At 41.6% G+C, this 14,038-nt stretch overlaps 1 protein-coding gene across 1 annotated transcript in view; it reads left to right on the top strand.

Moving 5' to 3' along the window:
* The window catches only part of fig4a (FIG4 phosphoinositide 5-phosphatase a), a 45,527-nt gene extending 36,453 nt beyond the window's left edge, over positions 1–9,074 (top strand). The window contains exons 22-24 of the mRNA XM_076756247.1: positions 1,745–1,842; positions 4,156–4,230; positions 8,061–9,074. Coding sequence (XP_076612362.1) covers positions 1,745–1,842; positions 4,156–4,230; positions 8,061–8,238 — 351 coding nt within the window. The 3' untranslated portion in view covers positions 8,239–9,074. The remainder of the gene's footprint in view (positions 1–1,744; positions 1,843–4,155; positions 4,231–8,060) is intronic.
* Positions 9,075–14,038: the final 4,964 nt, after the last annotated feature.

Raw genomic sequence — 14,038 nt, 5'->3', positions numbered from 1 at the left:
AGGTTTAGAGAAAGGTTAATAATGCGTTGAAGAAATGGTATTATTTGCAGGACATTTTCAACAACTTGGAGAGTAAAAAGCTTCTCTCTGTAAAATCTTACTTACAGGTCGTTGGGTTAGTTTATGGCCACAAGCTGCAGGGTAGGGATGGACAGTATTGCCGTCTACAGTATCCAGATATGAGAACTGAGCTACTTTATGATAAAATTATACTTTGCATGAAATTTGCATCATAAAGTACCTCCATTTGTCAGGGATTTAATTCATTAAATTATTAAAATTAAACTCCTCTCCTGTACACCGCCGAATATTTTTGGCTGTCTTGCCTCCATCAGGGTGACATCTGAGGCATGGTGTGCCATGTGACTGATAAATCACCATAGATACCAAGTATAGAAAACAGCATTACCATCATCCATGTTGAGAAAATCATTAATTCAGTGGATTAGTCAATATTAGACGTTCCCATATGGGTATTTGGTCTATTCTCACATTCATATCTACATGTTTTAGAATATTCTATCAATATCACTATATAAGATGACATAACCTTTAATTTAAGAGATCAGTTTTTCCCCAGTGGACGTGTGTTACGCTGCAGTATTCAGCTCATGCTCACGCACAAACACAATATAACACCATCCCTGCGATCTCACACCTCGACAAGACAAGAGGAGTTCATGCTGTTATCATGAAACTCCCTCCCTACCGCCAGCATGTGAACACAGAAACTGAGATTAATTGGACCAGGCAACGTGTTCTCACTCTCCTCTCGTCTGGTTTCGGCGAGCGTGTGTCCTCCGTGGCCTCTTCGTCTTGTCCTCAGCTAACAGGAATGTAATTTGCCTCAGTCTGCTGCTGCAGGCCGCTGTTTGTTCCACGGTTCAACAAGTCGTGTTTTCAGAGAAGCTTTTCTGGACACGACTGTTGCACCGGGCTGTTACTTGATCATCAGCATTTTTAGATAACAGTAGCACTTGGTGTTATTGCTGATCTGAAAGGGAATCTCGGCAAACCATTAGAAAGTGAATAGAAGTTGGGCTTAATGTGGCTTAATTACTTGTTTTTTAAGAAGCTGAAACTTTACATCAGTCGTAGCCAGGGCAATGCTTATTGCTTTTCTTTTTACATCCTCTTCTCATAACATTGTGTAATGATGAATCATCATCGGCAGTTTATTTATTTTGTTGTGATTACATAAGTCACATTAATCTCATTGATTAATTTCATTTTTGATTTTAGGTCTCGTTTCTTATATTGTGCAACAGTATGGCTCTTTTGTATGTTGTTCTTCGCAGAGCATCATCATTGTCTCTTGATTACAATTTCATTAATTCCAACTTGTCTTTGCTGCCATTTATATCTGACTGTGAGAGGAAGAGTTCTGATTACATGATCTTTTTATATTGAACCTTTTAGAATCAAATTGATGATCTCATATTATGATTATGTCTCTATAAACTTTGGACACTGTGTGCAGTAGTAACCCCAGGAGGGCCCTGTCCCTGAAACTGAAACCACCTCATCAGACATCTACAATCAAATTACATTCAGAGTTGCTTTGATTGCACCCCTTGGGCCATCCTAATTAGGGAATCAGTTGTAGAGAAGCAGCTGAACCTGATGACCTGTCTGTATGATTTCATATTTTCAGTTGCAGCTATTTGATTTTCGTATTTTAAAACTGTTTCGTCTCAGTCACGTGCACCCGTGGCCTCTCACCTTTCCCTTCTCACCTCTTCAGGACATCCAGCAGCAGCAGCAGCATCTGTCGGTTAAGGAGCCGTATGGACTCAACCTTGCTGAGTTTCCTGCTGAGGAAGACGTGTTCATTTATGAAAGGTGAGAGGCTGGCACACATGCATACATACAGCATGTGTGTTTACAGTCCTTTAAGGTAGGACATTTGAGTTACTACTATAACAAACGTAGTAATTGACTTGTTGAGCAAAGCAGGTCATTCTTTCACTGCAGGATGCAGTTCTAAGTGATGAGGAAGATAACATCAGTAACAACATACCCTGAGTAGCCACTCTATTATGTCCACCTGTGAGATGTAATGCAACGCAATACAACAGCTCAGCCATAAATTGTATGTTATAATGTCTCGGTATTACTTTACTCTGAGATCCACATTTCCATGCATTAAAGTGTACGGTAAAGGCTGCATAATTAATAAAGAAATGAATGATGGATGCTTGCTGTAAGTCAGAGAAAGTAACACGCAAACAACTCTGTACTTAGTCATGTCTGTACTTACTGTCTCGAGCTGTCCCCTGTTTGTTTGTTTGTTTGGCCTTCAGCTCTTAGTATACTGTATGTCAAGCATGTTTTTTGCTGCCACGTTGAAGCAAACGCCTGCAAGTGAAAGAGCTCCAGCCTTATTTTTTGACTGCCTCTGCATATTTAACTGCTCCTGAGGAATAGTCTTTTTATTGGTATGGACAATGCACCCAGCACCCAAAACAGAGAGGTCAGTGTCAGCAGGCCCCTCAGGGTGATGTGGGTCATTTTGCAAAAGGGACATCAACTTTGCCCTGCCGTGTGCATCACTCTTCTGACCCTACCGCTCTTTGTCCATCTCCTCCTCCCGTCACCCCTGAGTTTCATTTTCTGTCTGTCCTCTCTGTGTCATTTTGTCCTTTCTCCCCGTTCGCTCCGAACCATGTTGATGAGACATAATGAATAGCCATTGTCAGGCTCTGAACACAACTATATGTCCTTTGGGTGCGAACTGCACGTATTATACAGTGTGATGCTTTTGATGGAGCTTTACACCCAGCTGTTCTAAACCCACTGAGGATAACTAGTCCAGTGCATTATGCACTCATGGGCAGTTTTTGGATTTTTGGAGTCCGTACAAGGTGAAAATGTTCAGTTTTTCACAAGAGTCAGAATAAAGAAACTTTATGGTAAAATATATATACAAAATAGCAGATTTTACAGTAGAAGCACTTTAGAACTACATACCTGTCTACATACCTGTCTCTGATGATGGCCTGTCTCTAATAAAAGCCTGGTTCTCTTGTTAGTTGAGTTAAATAAACACCCAGGCAGTATTTTACAATCGACCGTATGCAGTCCTGTTTTGTTTCTGGACTGTTTTTATTGCTGTTTTAAGTGGCCAATGGCACACATTGTTTCCAATGTATTAGCTAGCTAAAACCAAAGCGGTCCAATATACCAGCCCTGCAGTAAACCCTACCTTCATAGAGATTAGAATGTATAGTTTTTGTGGAGGGCTGGCGTAAAGAAGGTGATGATCCAACTTTATGGTCATTTTGAAGGGTTTCATGATTCATAGATTCAGATGCAGCTGCAAAAACATCTGACAACCAAAAACGATGATCAGTGGTAAAATATTTTCATGTTAGTGTATGTAGGTGATGAGAAATTAGCTAAGCATATCTGTTGAAGAAGGGTGTGAAATGTACTGAAAGCAGCTGGTTCAGAAATTGTCTCTGCCTGTCGAAGTAGCTTTTAGGATGAATGCCCTCAAGATTCACTCGTACTGGCCTGAGATCCTGCTCTCTTAACTTTGATTGTAATGAGGTCCTGCTAAGGAATGCATAGCCAAGATGTAAAAAAAATATCTGTATTTGTCTCTCAGATTTGAGCCGTGCTTGGAGCCGAGGAATGAACTTCAAAAAACTGTAGTGAGGAATGTTGTTCATATCCTCCTACTGTAGTGCCACATAATTAGAATGAAACTGCATTCATTATTGAGGCTGGAAGTTGGAATGGTTACAAAGATGTTAGATGCAGCCACAGCTCAGCTAATCAATGCATTAATATTAAAAATCATAAGCGAGAGCCAGAGGGGAACTCTCAACTATCGCGTATTATTGTGTCTTTGCCACAAAAATAACCTACAGGGAAATTTGAGGTTTGATGATGATGTGCTCTGAGATCTCAACAGACGTGTTTCACAGACGTGAGTGTTTGTATTGAAAAAATGTGAACCTGAAATTTAAGGGGTCCTTTGGAGATTAGTTACACTCTTATCCAATTACCTTTTGTTAATGGCTCTTCACACGATGGTGATAGAGGGGACATGTGGCAGAGACCGACACGTGTCCAGCGTGTGCATACGCTGTCGACTTTTCACACGTTTCGCGGTTGTTTTTCATTTTTATGTGTTTTTTTTTCCGGCAGGTTTGCGCATCTAGGCGAGAACCAGCACAGGGTGGAAAGAACCGAGCGCATAAACCTGGCAAACATCATCTGCTTGTGAGTAAAACATGTCACACCTTAGCCCAAAAAAGAAAGAAATAAAAGTGATGTACTCCAACTCAATAATCCTCACGCACGTGTAATGTTAATCATTGTGCTGCAGTATTGGTTTGTAGTTATAATCCGACCCTTTTAAGTACCACTCAGCATTTCCAGCAACGTTGGGGAAAGTGAAAACAGTTGCTCCCACTAAGTGGTCTCCAGGGAGGCCTCTGGCTGTGTGTTGTTTAATCTTCATCTCTTATAACCAAGCACTCCGTCTTTACTTCTCGTCATCCCTGCTATTTCCCGGTCGGTCCAGCTCACTGCAGCCGTGACCCAGCGGTACACGGATGGAGTATTTTTCTCCTCCGCCGGATTCAGAAGTCAGCCACACGTGGGATGGCAATGTGCAGCCATACAGACGCACAAGCATGCTCTCTCATTCTAGCGCCGTCTCTCACACACACTCACAGACAGCATCACAATGACTGTCATCAGGATTCCTCTAAATATGTATTCTTTTGAATTTGTTCTTTCGCTCTGGCTCTTTCCCCTTTGCTTTTCGCCCCCCCTCTCAAATGCACTGAACGTGTCTGCTTTGTTAACGTGGCAGCACCACCGGGACTCAAATTAAAACCGCTGCTGGTGTTTTTATTTGATCATATCAGGGGGAATAGATGGCGAGACGCAATGGCAGCCCATGTTTACTTTATCAGCCCGTTTTAATTCTTCTCATGCTACTTGCTTCTTCTTTATTAAACACTTAGATGGATATGCTTATACGCTGCACGCACATGCAAAGACAGGCCACACTTTTTTACTTTCAGACATTTTACAGGCATATTTGAACATTTTGGGAAATACACATGTTAGTGTTCTTGGTTTCTTCACCTTGTCTGATGTCTCATGCAATGCAAAAAAATAATATGCACGATATTAAATGTATATTTTAGGATAAAAGGCATTTCATCGCAGATAAAAAGATCTTAATTGTCCGATTTTCACAGCTTGCAAATTTGTGCAGCACAAAAATTAAAACCGGTTTTCTCAAATTCAGTGTTTGCACGTGGGACTTCGAGCATCAGCCAGCACTTGAACGTGTCAAATAATTGCTGTGCGACCAGTTTAATGAGGACGTTATGAATGATGGCGTGTTCCCATTGAGAGCTGTATAACTGAATAGAAACTAATGCCTGCCATGTCTTACTTTAAGAGATGCTCACCCTGTCATTTCATACAAGACGCAATGATGAGTGGAATAAGTGTCACCGCTAATGAATCTTAGGATGGAGTGATAAACTGAATCTAGGGGTTTAAGAGTGGAGGCGTGTCTATAGATAACATCACCGTGATCCAAGACAGACAAGAAGATGGCTTCAAATAGCCGCTTCCTGCCGTGCATTGGAAAATTATCTGTGCAAATATTTTTGTCAACACTCTCAATACTATGTCCATTCAGAGTGGCAATGCACTGTCCACAATATCTCTGGAACAACATGTTTAGTCTTGTTTGCATTCAGGACTAATTTCAAATTTAAAAGTGCATCTTGCAGTGAATCAAAGGCTTGTTTCAGTGATGAGAGAGGCTGAAGTGAGGCATTAGAAGGAGAAAGAGCAGCACAGATACAAGAAGAAACAGAAGGCCTTGTATTCTTCTGCTCTAAAAATACCTCCAGGTAGATGGATGGACTTGAGATTAGCTCTGTGCATCATAGCTGCATGAAACATAAATAGCCATGATAGACATAGTGAATTGATAGCTGTGCAGAGCTGAAAAATGGTGAAAGGTGGACAAAAATATATCCACGTGGTGGTGTTTTTCTGCAGCAGACAGACGGTGTGCATGTGAGGGAGCTTTCTGTTTGTACAAAGCCTCACTGCTGACAGGCTTTGTGAGAGGACTATGAGTTAGTGTTGTCATGGCTCACTCGTTCTCCAGAGGCAAACCATTAAATCAGCAGAATCAACCCCAAAAAAATAACAGGCTTTGGACTCAGCCCACCACTGATCTTCTCTAGCATGACGTTAGAATGATTTTACCGTGATAGCATGCTAACATTTGCTAAATAGTTCTGAACACAAAGTAAAGCTGAGGCTTCGGTTATGACCCAAAAGACAAATAAAAAATGTCGCTAATGATGATGATGCTAAATGAACGGTCAGGGAGTGATGGCGATTCCATGTGGACCAACATGGCGGATCAACCAACTGACAACATCTAATTTTTAACTACGTCCTGCTGTGCTATAAGGTTGAAGGAGAACGCATTGCACAGCCCCTTCCAGTCTCTCTCTGGACTGTGCTGCTGTCATGTGGAAGTAAAGCCCAGGTCTGGCAGTTTCATTGGTTACCCAGTCGCATGGCTGTCTTCTTATGAGAGAGAGAGGATGTTGGCTGAAATCTCAAATGTATTTTCATGCCTTCAGCTCTATCTATACAGAGCTGTCTATAACCTTTTCAGAGTGAACACGTGACTCTCTCGCTCTCTTTTGCACACACATGCTGACTGAAAAAGAAACACCGTTTCCTTTCTAGCGCAGGTGACAGTTGTTAGACGTCACACAAAGGTGGCAGACATGCAGATGTTGGCTTTTGTGTGCAAGAGCACCCTCAGTCACGAGGGGATTTCGACGTCTTTGCGTAGTCGTACACAGTTGTTCTTCTTGAATCTCCACTTGTCCACCTGTATCTTCACCTTTCATCACTTTCACCATTCATTAGTGTCCATCCATCTGTTGCTGTTATCCTCCCGTCAGGTCCACAGGGTACGGCAGGTGTGTCGGTTGTTGTGCAACAGTGCTATTCTAAGACACTGTTACAGAACCCAAAACGTGTTTCCACTGTCAGTAGCCATTTAGTCTGTCACCTCCCACTGTGTAGTTCCTCTGTTGATCCATCAGGCATAGGCAAAGCTGACTCAATTGGTGGAGATAAAAGCAGACAGGATATGAATGCTGTGGCAGATTCCTGTCGAGAAGCATCAGTGAGTTGTTGGGATTCGTTTCCTCCTTGAATCCTAATTTGCTTTTAAGTCACAGACGCAGATTAACGGACAGTTATGACTGACTGGAACAAAGATCAGATACTTACTTTAAAGTGTTCATGTGTAAATGAAGAGGTATCCCGTTTCTGTCCAGCAGAGATCAAATATTTTGTTTTGAAAAGCACAGTACAAAGTGTATTATTATTATTCAGTGATGGTCTCAGCTTCTTGGTAGCTGTCTTGGTAGCTGTGCTCAAACCCCCTATATCTGCCTGCATGTCTACTTATAGCTTAATTTACATCAAGCCCTTAGTTGAGGACTCCATGATGACACTTCCAGTTCATAATTTAATTCTGCTGTGGTTTAGATGAAGCCAGGAACCAAGCATGTGAGTTTGTAATGCAGCCACTGGTCTATGCAGCCTCTCACCGGGGGCCTCAGCTGCTGTTGAACTGGCTGACTGGAGTGGATGACCTGACAAGCACGCACTTGATAATCCACTCTTAAAGAGATGATGAGACATGCTTCAGAGTCTAGTTTCCATGAAAATCTGAGTAATTCTGCTGTAAAAGCACCCATCTCTGCCACCCTCGTCTCGTTTCCGCAGCCCTCTCAGTGACGCTCTCTGCAGCAGATTTTCACGAGACCTTGTTGGTTGGATTCAGACATTTTGATGCATTTTAGCATCTGGTGACAATTATGAATAAGGAAGTAACCATTTCCCCCCCAGTGTGAAAATTAAACTTCATAGCTGTTTTTCTACCGTCGCCTGATTTGTCTAAAATTAGTTCTCATCTATTTTTTTTTTTAACATGCTTAACATGCATCTTTTTCCCTCCCTTTCCTTCTCCTCCCTCTCAGAGAGCCAGTGTCGTGCTTCCCCGAGGACAGCATCTACGCCGTTTGTCCGCCGCAAGTCGACAGAGACAGCCGCGATGAGTTCGAGAGCCATGTGATGACGGGTCAGGGCCAGGTGAGGGCGCTGTGCAGGGACGACATGCTGATGTACAGGGAGTACGTCAAGAACAGATACATGTGAGACACCGACTGGATCCCTGTTACCAATATGCAAATCCAGATGAGTCCAGCAGAAAACTTCGTCTTCAAGACTCGACGAAACTTTTTTGTCCGTAGCCACAGGACAGAGCAAGAGGTGTTTTTTTGCGTTTGGAAATCTATTTTGCTTCAACCACCCACCTCTTAGGTTTATTTTTTTCTGCTGGGAGTTGACTGTCACATGTCCTGTATTTGGACTAAACTATGCGGGTTGATTTTCTTTTTAATTAAAGTCATTTGTGTGTTTTAATAGCTTCAAATATTACCCAATCACATCAGTGTTTTATTCATTCAGACACGCCTCAACCGGCTGGTGCTTTTTATTTGTTCTTGGTGTTTTTTTTCCGTCTGTTGACTTTTAATCGCAGCTCTTTTAAGACAGTTGAACCGTATGTACATTTTGAAGATGGAAAATGATGTAAATTGCTTTGACTCTTTTGAATCAAATGTTGGAGCCATTAATGTGACGACAGGCCCAGAGGTTTACCGCCGAGTTTTGATTCTCTTTTTCATTCATTCTGTTAAACCAGTTTGAGCCCTTAAAATCTGTTCCCGTTTTTTATTTAATTACTCCAAAACACCCTCAACAAGTGTCACATGATGTCATACGTGTACTGTAAATCTGTAAATGTCGACTTTTTTTTTAAGCTCCTCGTATTTTGCACATTGCATTCTGCGATTTGATTAAACCTGAATGTCGTTTGTCTGCAGACCAAACACATCACTGATCCCTTGAGTTCAGTTTTCTATAAATGCATATCTGACATGTCAGCTGTGCACAGTAATAGTTAAAATAAATAAAACATTTATTTATTGATATTGATGTGACAGATGTGATTGCTGCTGCCAATAAGCGCTTTTCTATGCTGCAGTTTTGCTCCTCTGTCTGTCCGCCTGTGCTTTTTCTTTTGTTCTCCTCTTTTTTTTTTTGCATGCAAAAATTGAATATTGTTCCTTTCATGCGCCCTGTAATGTTCTTCACCTCTCCCACTCACCTCCACTGTCTGTCTCTCATTGCCTTTTCACCCATTAAATGCACCCTATTCGCTTTTGTTCTGCCTGTCACACTTTCTCTTTTCCCCCCGCTCTCACTCGCCTCTTTTCGTACGCAGCTTTCAGCCACAGGTGTCAGAAAATGTGAAATGTGATGGAGACTGCCTTTCCTGTAATACACATACACATTCAGTCGGCATACTGATTGACCACTGCTCTCTGCATCGGTGCCTCGTGAGCCTGAGGACGAGTGGTGGGGGGGCGTGCAGCAGAGGAGGGGTGCTTCAGCATGTGATGTTGATCTTGATGTTGGAGAACGACGGGATTTAAAGACAAGTAAATTCACTTTATTTCAAACCATCCCAGGCGAATTTTGGAGAAGACAGAACGTGTTCCGTCCCTCTTCCACATTTTTCAAACCCTGCAGCACTATCATTAATTACTAAGAGCTGCAATATCTAGAAAGCAATCCAGTAAGAGCACCTTAAGTGAAGACAGCCTTTCACCTCTCAGCCACAGTGCTCCGGTCCACTTTTTGCTCCCTTGAAAGCCTCTTAGAGACTCAGGAGGCTTCTTCTACATTTCTACATTGACAGAATATGGATCAAGTTCAGCTACTTCTGTTCTTACCCAAGATTCTTTCATTGCTTTCTGGTGGTTTGCTAATGAGAATAAATTAGCAGTAACTAAGTAATGTATTCCAGTTTAGCATTATCATATATGATGTGTGCTTCCACGTGATCCACAAGACTCTCCGAAGGATTCTCTGAAATCTTGTTTTCCGACTAATATATTCAACTCTGCAGCCATGTGTAGGTCTCATGGTGGTTTTCTCTGAAGTGAGTAGCATGATTTTCAGGAAACTAGCGCTGTGAATCCATAATGGATGGGGGTGGTATGGGGTGGACACCTCAGAGCATTTTGCAGTTAGTCTACAATAAAAGTAAACAGAGTGCACACAGCATATATAAAGAGGACATTTTGCCCTTTTTTTCTCCACCATGTTGGTGCCCCATCACCACATACACATAACATATACATGTTTATAACTTTTCACCATATCTGATAATAAAACTCTGCTCAGATATCCTCCAAAGAGGACCGAAACAATCTTAAATCCCACAAAAATAAAGTATATGAGCATTTTAATGAATCTGTCTGCCTCTATTGATTGTAATCCAATAAAGACATTATGGTGATTGATAAGATTAACAAGCTGTCATGAGTGACAGGAAAAGAAGCCCTGTTTTAACTATTATATTTCTGTAATATATTTAAACCATGATTGTGAACATAACTCTTCAGGTGTTAAAATCCACAAATTCCCCAAAACAGATCACGAACATCATGTCCTCAATGGTAGCTGCCTGTAGACATTAACCAAAACCTCCCTTAAAATCACTTTAATATAAGTGAGTGTGTTTTTAAAGCTCTATACCCTGTTGAATATAAAAAGCCCTCTTTATTAGACACATGCTGCTCCTGACGTCTCCTCAGATCCATCACCTGTGCTTACAACCAGCGCTTAATTTATTAACACAGTGTTTAAAAGTAATTGAATTTAGGTCATTTGCAATCAGCAAGTTCTCAGCAGATGTAATTATCATAAAACCGAGGTCACGATGACATCTGCGGCGAGGCAGGTACAGTACAGTGGGTCAGACACATTTCTCAGATTATGTGATCATTTCTTTGTTGACTCCTTTTGTTAGTGATCCACTTACTTGGTTTTCCAGGATGGTGTGCGTGTAAAGCATCTAAGTGTCCTTAAGTGAATACAATGCTCTTGTAAAGACGAAGAGGAAGATGTTTGTGAGTAAATTGAGGTGTTGGATCATAACAGTAAATGTGTCAGTTTTGCTGTCGCTGACACATTTCAACTACGTTTTCCACCAACGCCTCCCCTCCTGCTACCCACTGTTTTAACATTGTCCTCAAAAATCTCTACCCATCTCTTGCCATCTCCCATAATTGGAACTTTCTTTGTCTGTGCCGCTTTATTAATGGCCTTTCCTCTGTCTAATTAGAGACGTGTTCCATTTTTCTGAGTAACTCCATAAGGGTATTAAGGTAAAGGGTATGTTGTGTACAAGCACGTGAGGGCACGTGTGCACTCTTGAAAAAGAGAGCACTGCTGTCTGTGTTTGCAGGCAGGGGGGCTATAGGCGATTAGTGTTTGTCTCCTAAAAGTGGCTGTTTTGAAGGCAAAAGAGGTATTTTATGTAAGGCTGTGTTTTTCTCATGTTTTTGTGTTCCTAATGGCCGGTGTCTCATTACACTGAAACCTCTCAGCACACATGGGTATGGATGAATAACTGCATGTAGTCACTGATATTTTGGGGCAGCTCGCTCGTGGTAGTCCTCACAAAAATAGAATAAAGATTGAACGTTTCTGTGCGGCGCCAGCGGTGCAGGGTTTCTGTTTGAGGGGAAATTCAATTTGTTTTTATTTGATCCATCATAGAAAACAATCAGAAATGATTTTGAGATGTATTTTGGTCCCGTGTGTGGTTGGACATCTGCCTAGGTCTTTGACATGAGTCACTAGGCACTTCATGTGACCACTTAGCTTATGAATGAAGACAACCCCCCTCCAGCCCCCAGTCCACTGACAAAAGGTGGCCAAACAGCTGTTGCCTGGAAACCAAAACTGGTTACCATATTGCGATGCTGCTTTGAATCTCCCCCTACCTCCCACTGCCTCTCAACCTGTCATCCATTGTTATATGACATTTAATTGGCACAACAGTTTTCGTCGCCATAAACATCACATTTTCTTAAAATTCACCTCTTTTGATTTGTTTGTCATCATATTCATATAAATCAACCAGTTTACTTTTTACTTCTCTTCTGATTTAAAGCAGAGTTATGGGAGGAAAAACAGGTGCAGTAGATGGTTTGCTGGAAAAGATGAAAGGGTTGTAGCAATAACTCCAAATACAAATAAAACCCTGCACTTGATCTCCACCTTAACTGTGTTATTTCATGTCTGAAGCATTAACAATAAATAAAGTTTTCTCTGCAAATAAGAGCAAAAAAAAATAAGGTGAAGGTGAGTTCATCTCTCAAAGGAAAATGAGAACAAAGATCTGGACTTTCAAAGTATCTGGACCGATGAGATGTGTATGATAAGATATTTGTTACTCAATGAACATTTACCCAACACACTGACTCACGTGTGTCAGCCTGGTGTGTGCTGTGTGTCTGAGATACTGTAGCTTGTTGCAGGTATGCAGAACACGCAGCACTTTGGAAGTGATCAACCTGAATGGGGTCATATGTGTGCACGCAGTACTGTAGACTGGACTGGACTGAGGTGGTTCAACCATGCCTGGGGTTTCGCATAGCGTATAGCATTGTTACGCTAACCTTCTCCCAGTCTGCTTTAGCTTGTTAGCCAGTCCTTTATATCCATCTGTTACGCCTACATGAGCTGCCTGTGTGTGTTTATAATGGCTCGCATTATTTCTCTCTATGACTCCACTCTTCACAGTTACTCTCCCACTTTCTCTCATGGCCACACACCAAACATCAGGCATTTTGAGTTGTTAAACACGGTTAACATTTGCAACACCTGCTTGCCTTCTGTGTGGGCGGGCTAACCTTAATGATATTAGTTGCACCTGTGCTTTTTTCTGCTGCATGACAACTCAAAATGTCTGCTTCACATTTGTATCAGTGCAGGAGCTCAACTGATCATTTTCTGCCCTCACTAAATGTGTAGGTATACAACTCTGCAGCGAGCTAGGATAGCATTTGCAATAAATGGCCTTTGAATTATTTCTGGAAGCAACAGTGAAGCAGTGATATTGGAAAAAACACAGCAATTATACTGGTAACAATAAACTACACTTAGACCGGAGGTACTCTAACACTGAGTTAATACAGCAACAGTAAAACTGTATGTAAATGTCAAATTAGTTACATTATCCCTCTTTAACAGAATATGACCTAGCTAGTTGTTTCCTTAGCCACACATTCAGCTAGCATAGCGGCTAGCATGATTAACACTAAACTAATCATAGTCAGGGTTAGCTAGCTAGGATGGCTAGCAGCTCTGTGAGACTGTACACAGCAGGGCTTTGAGCTAATGTCAGCATGCTAACATGCTCACAGACGTGAGTCTAACTGTTAGCATAGATTCATCACATTCACCAATGTAATTTAGCATCTTAGCATGCTAACATTTGCCAACTTGCACTGAATAGAAAGTACAACTGAGGCGGATGGGGATGCAGCAATTCGGTCTTAAAGCACAGTTTGAATGACTTTTGTACAAACTATTCCCTGTTTTAGCATTAGACGGATAATCCAGTCTGGACCAAAGTTGTGGACAGATCGACCAACTCTGCCTTGGAGCCCTGCTGCTAGCACAGCGAGAAACTCATTTAACATGTCAAATTATATACACATGATCAAAATAGCAAGGATTAATGCAACACCAATAGATAATAGTCCAGTGAGTGCATTGAGAGGAGATGAAGGACGCTCGCTTGGTCACAGATGTGGCAAAAAACTCAGGTTGCTATAGCAGCAGAATATTCAACTGAAACCAACTGCTGGTGGCAGCAGTGATAGAAGACAGAGATATTTGACGGTTGGCATCGATGTCGATTTATTCCTGCCAATAATCAAACTACCCACAGATAAATACATGTTTAAAGTCTTGAGAATTTTACTCCTGGCTGCAAGGAAAAGAGAAACAGCATGAAGACCATCATGAGGCACTAAAACTCTTGAAGATGGGTGAAATTAGGAGGCGTACAAGACAAGCTGACTCACTCCACCTG

This window comes from Chaetodon auriga, chromosome 18 (assembly GCF_051107435.1).
Source record: "Chaetodon auriga isolate fChaAug3 chromosome 18, fChaAug3.hap1, whole genome shotgun sequence".
In the NCBI taxonomy this organism is placed as follows: Eukaryota; Metazoa; Chordata; class Actinopteri; order Chaetodontiformes; family Chaetodontidae; genus Chaetodon; species Chaetodon auriga.
Note: the sequence above shows the minus strand (reverse complement) of the source record. Positions and strands in the feature narration are given on the sequence as shown.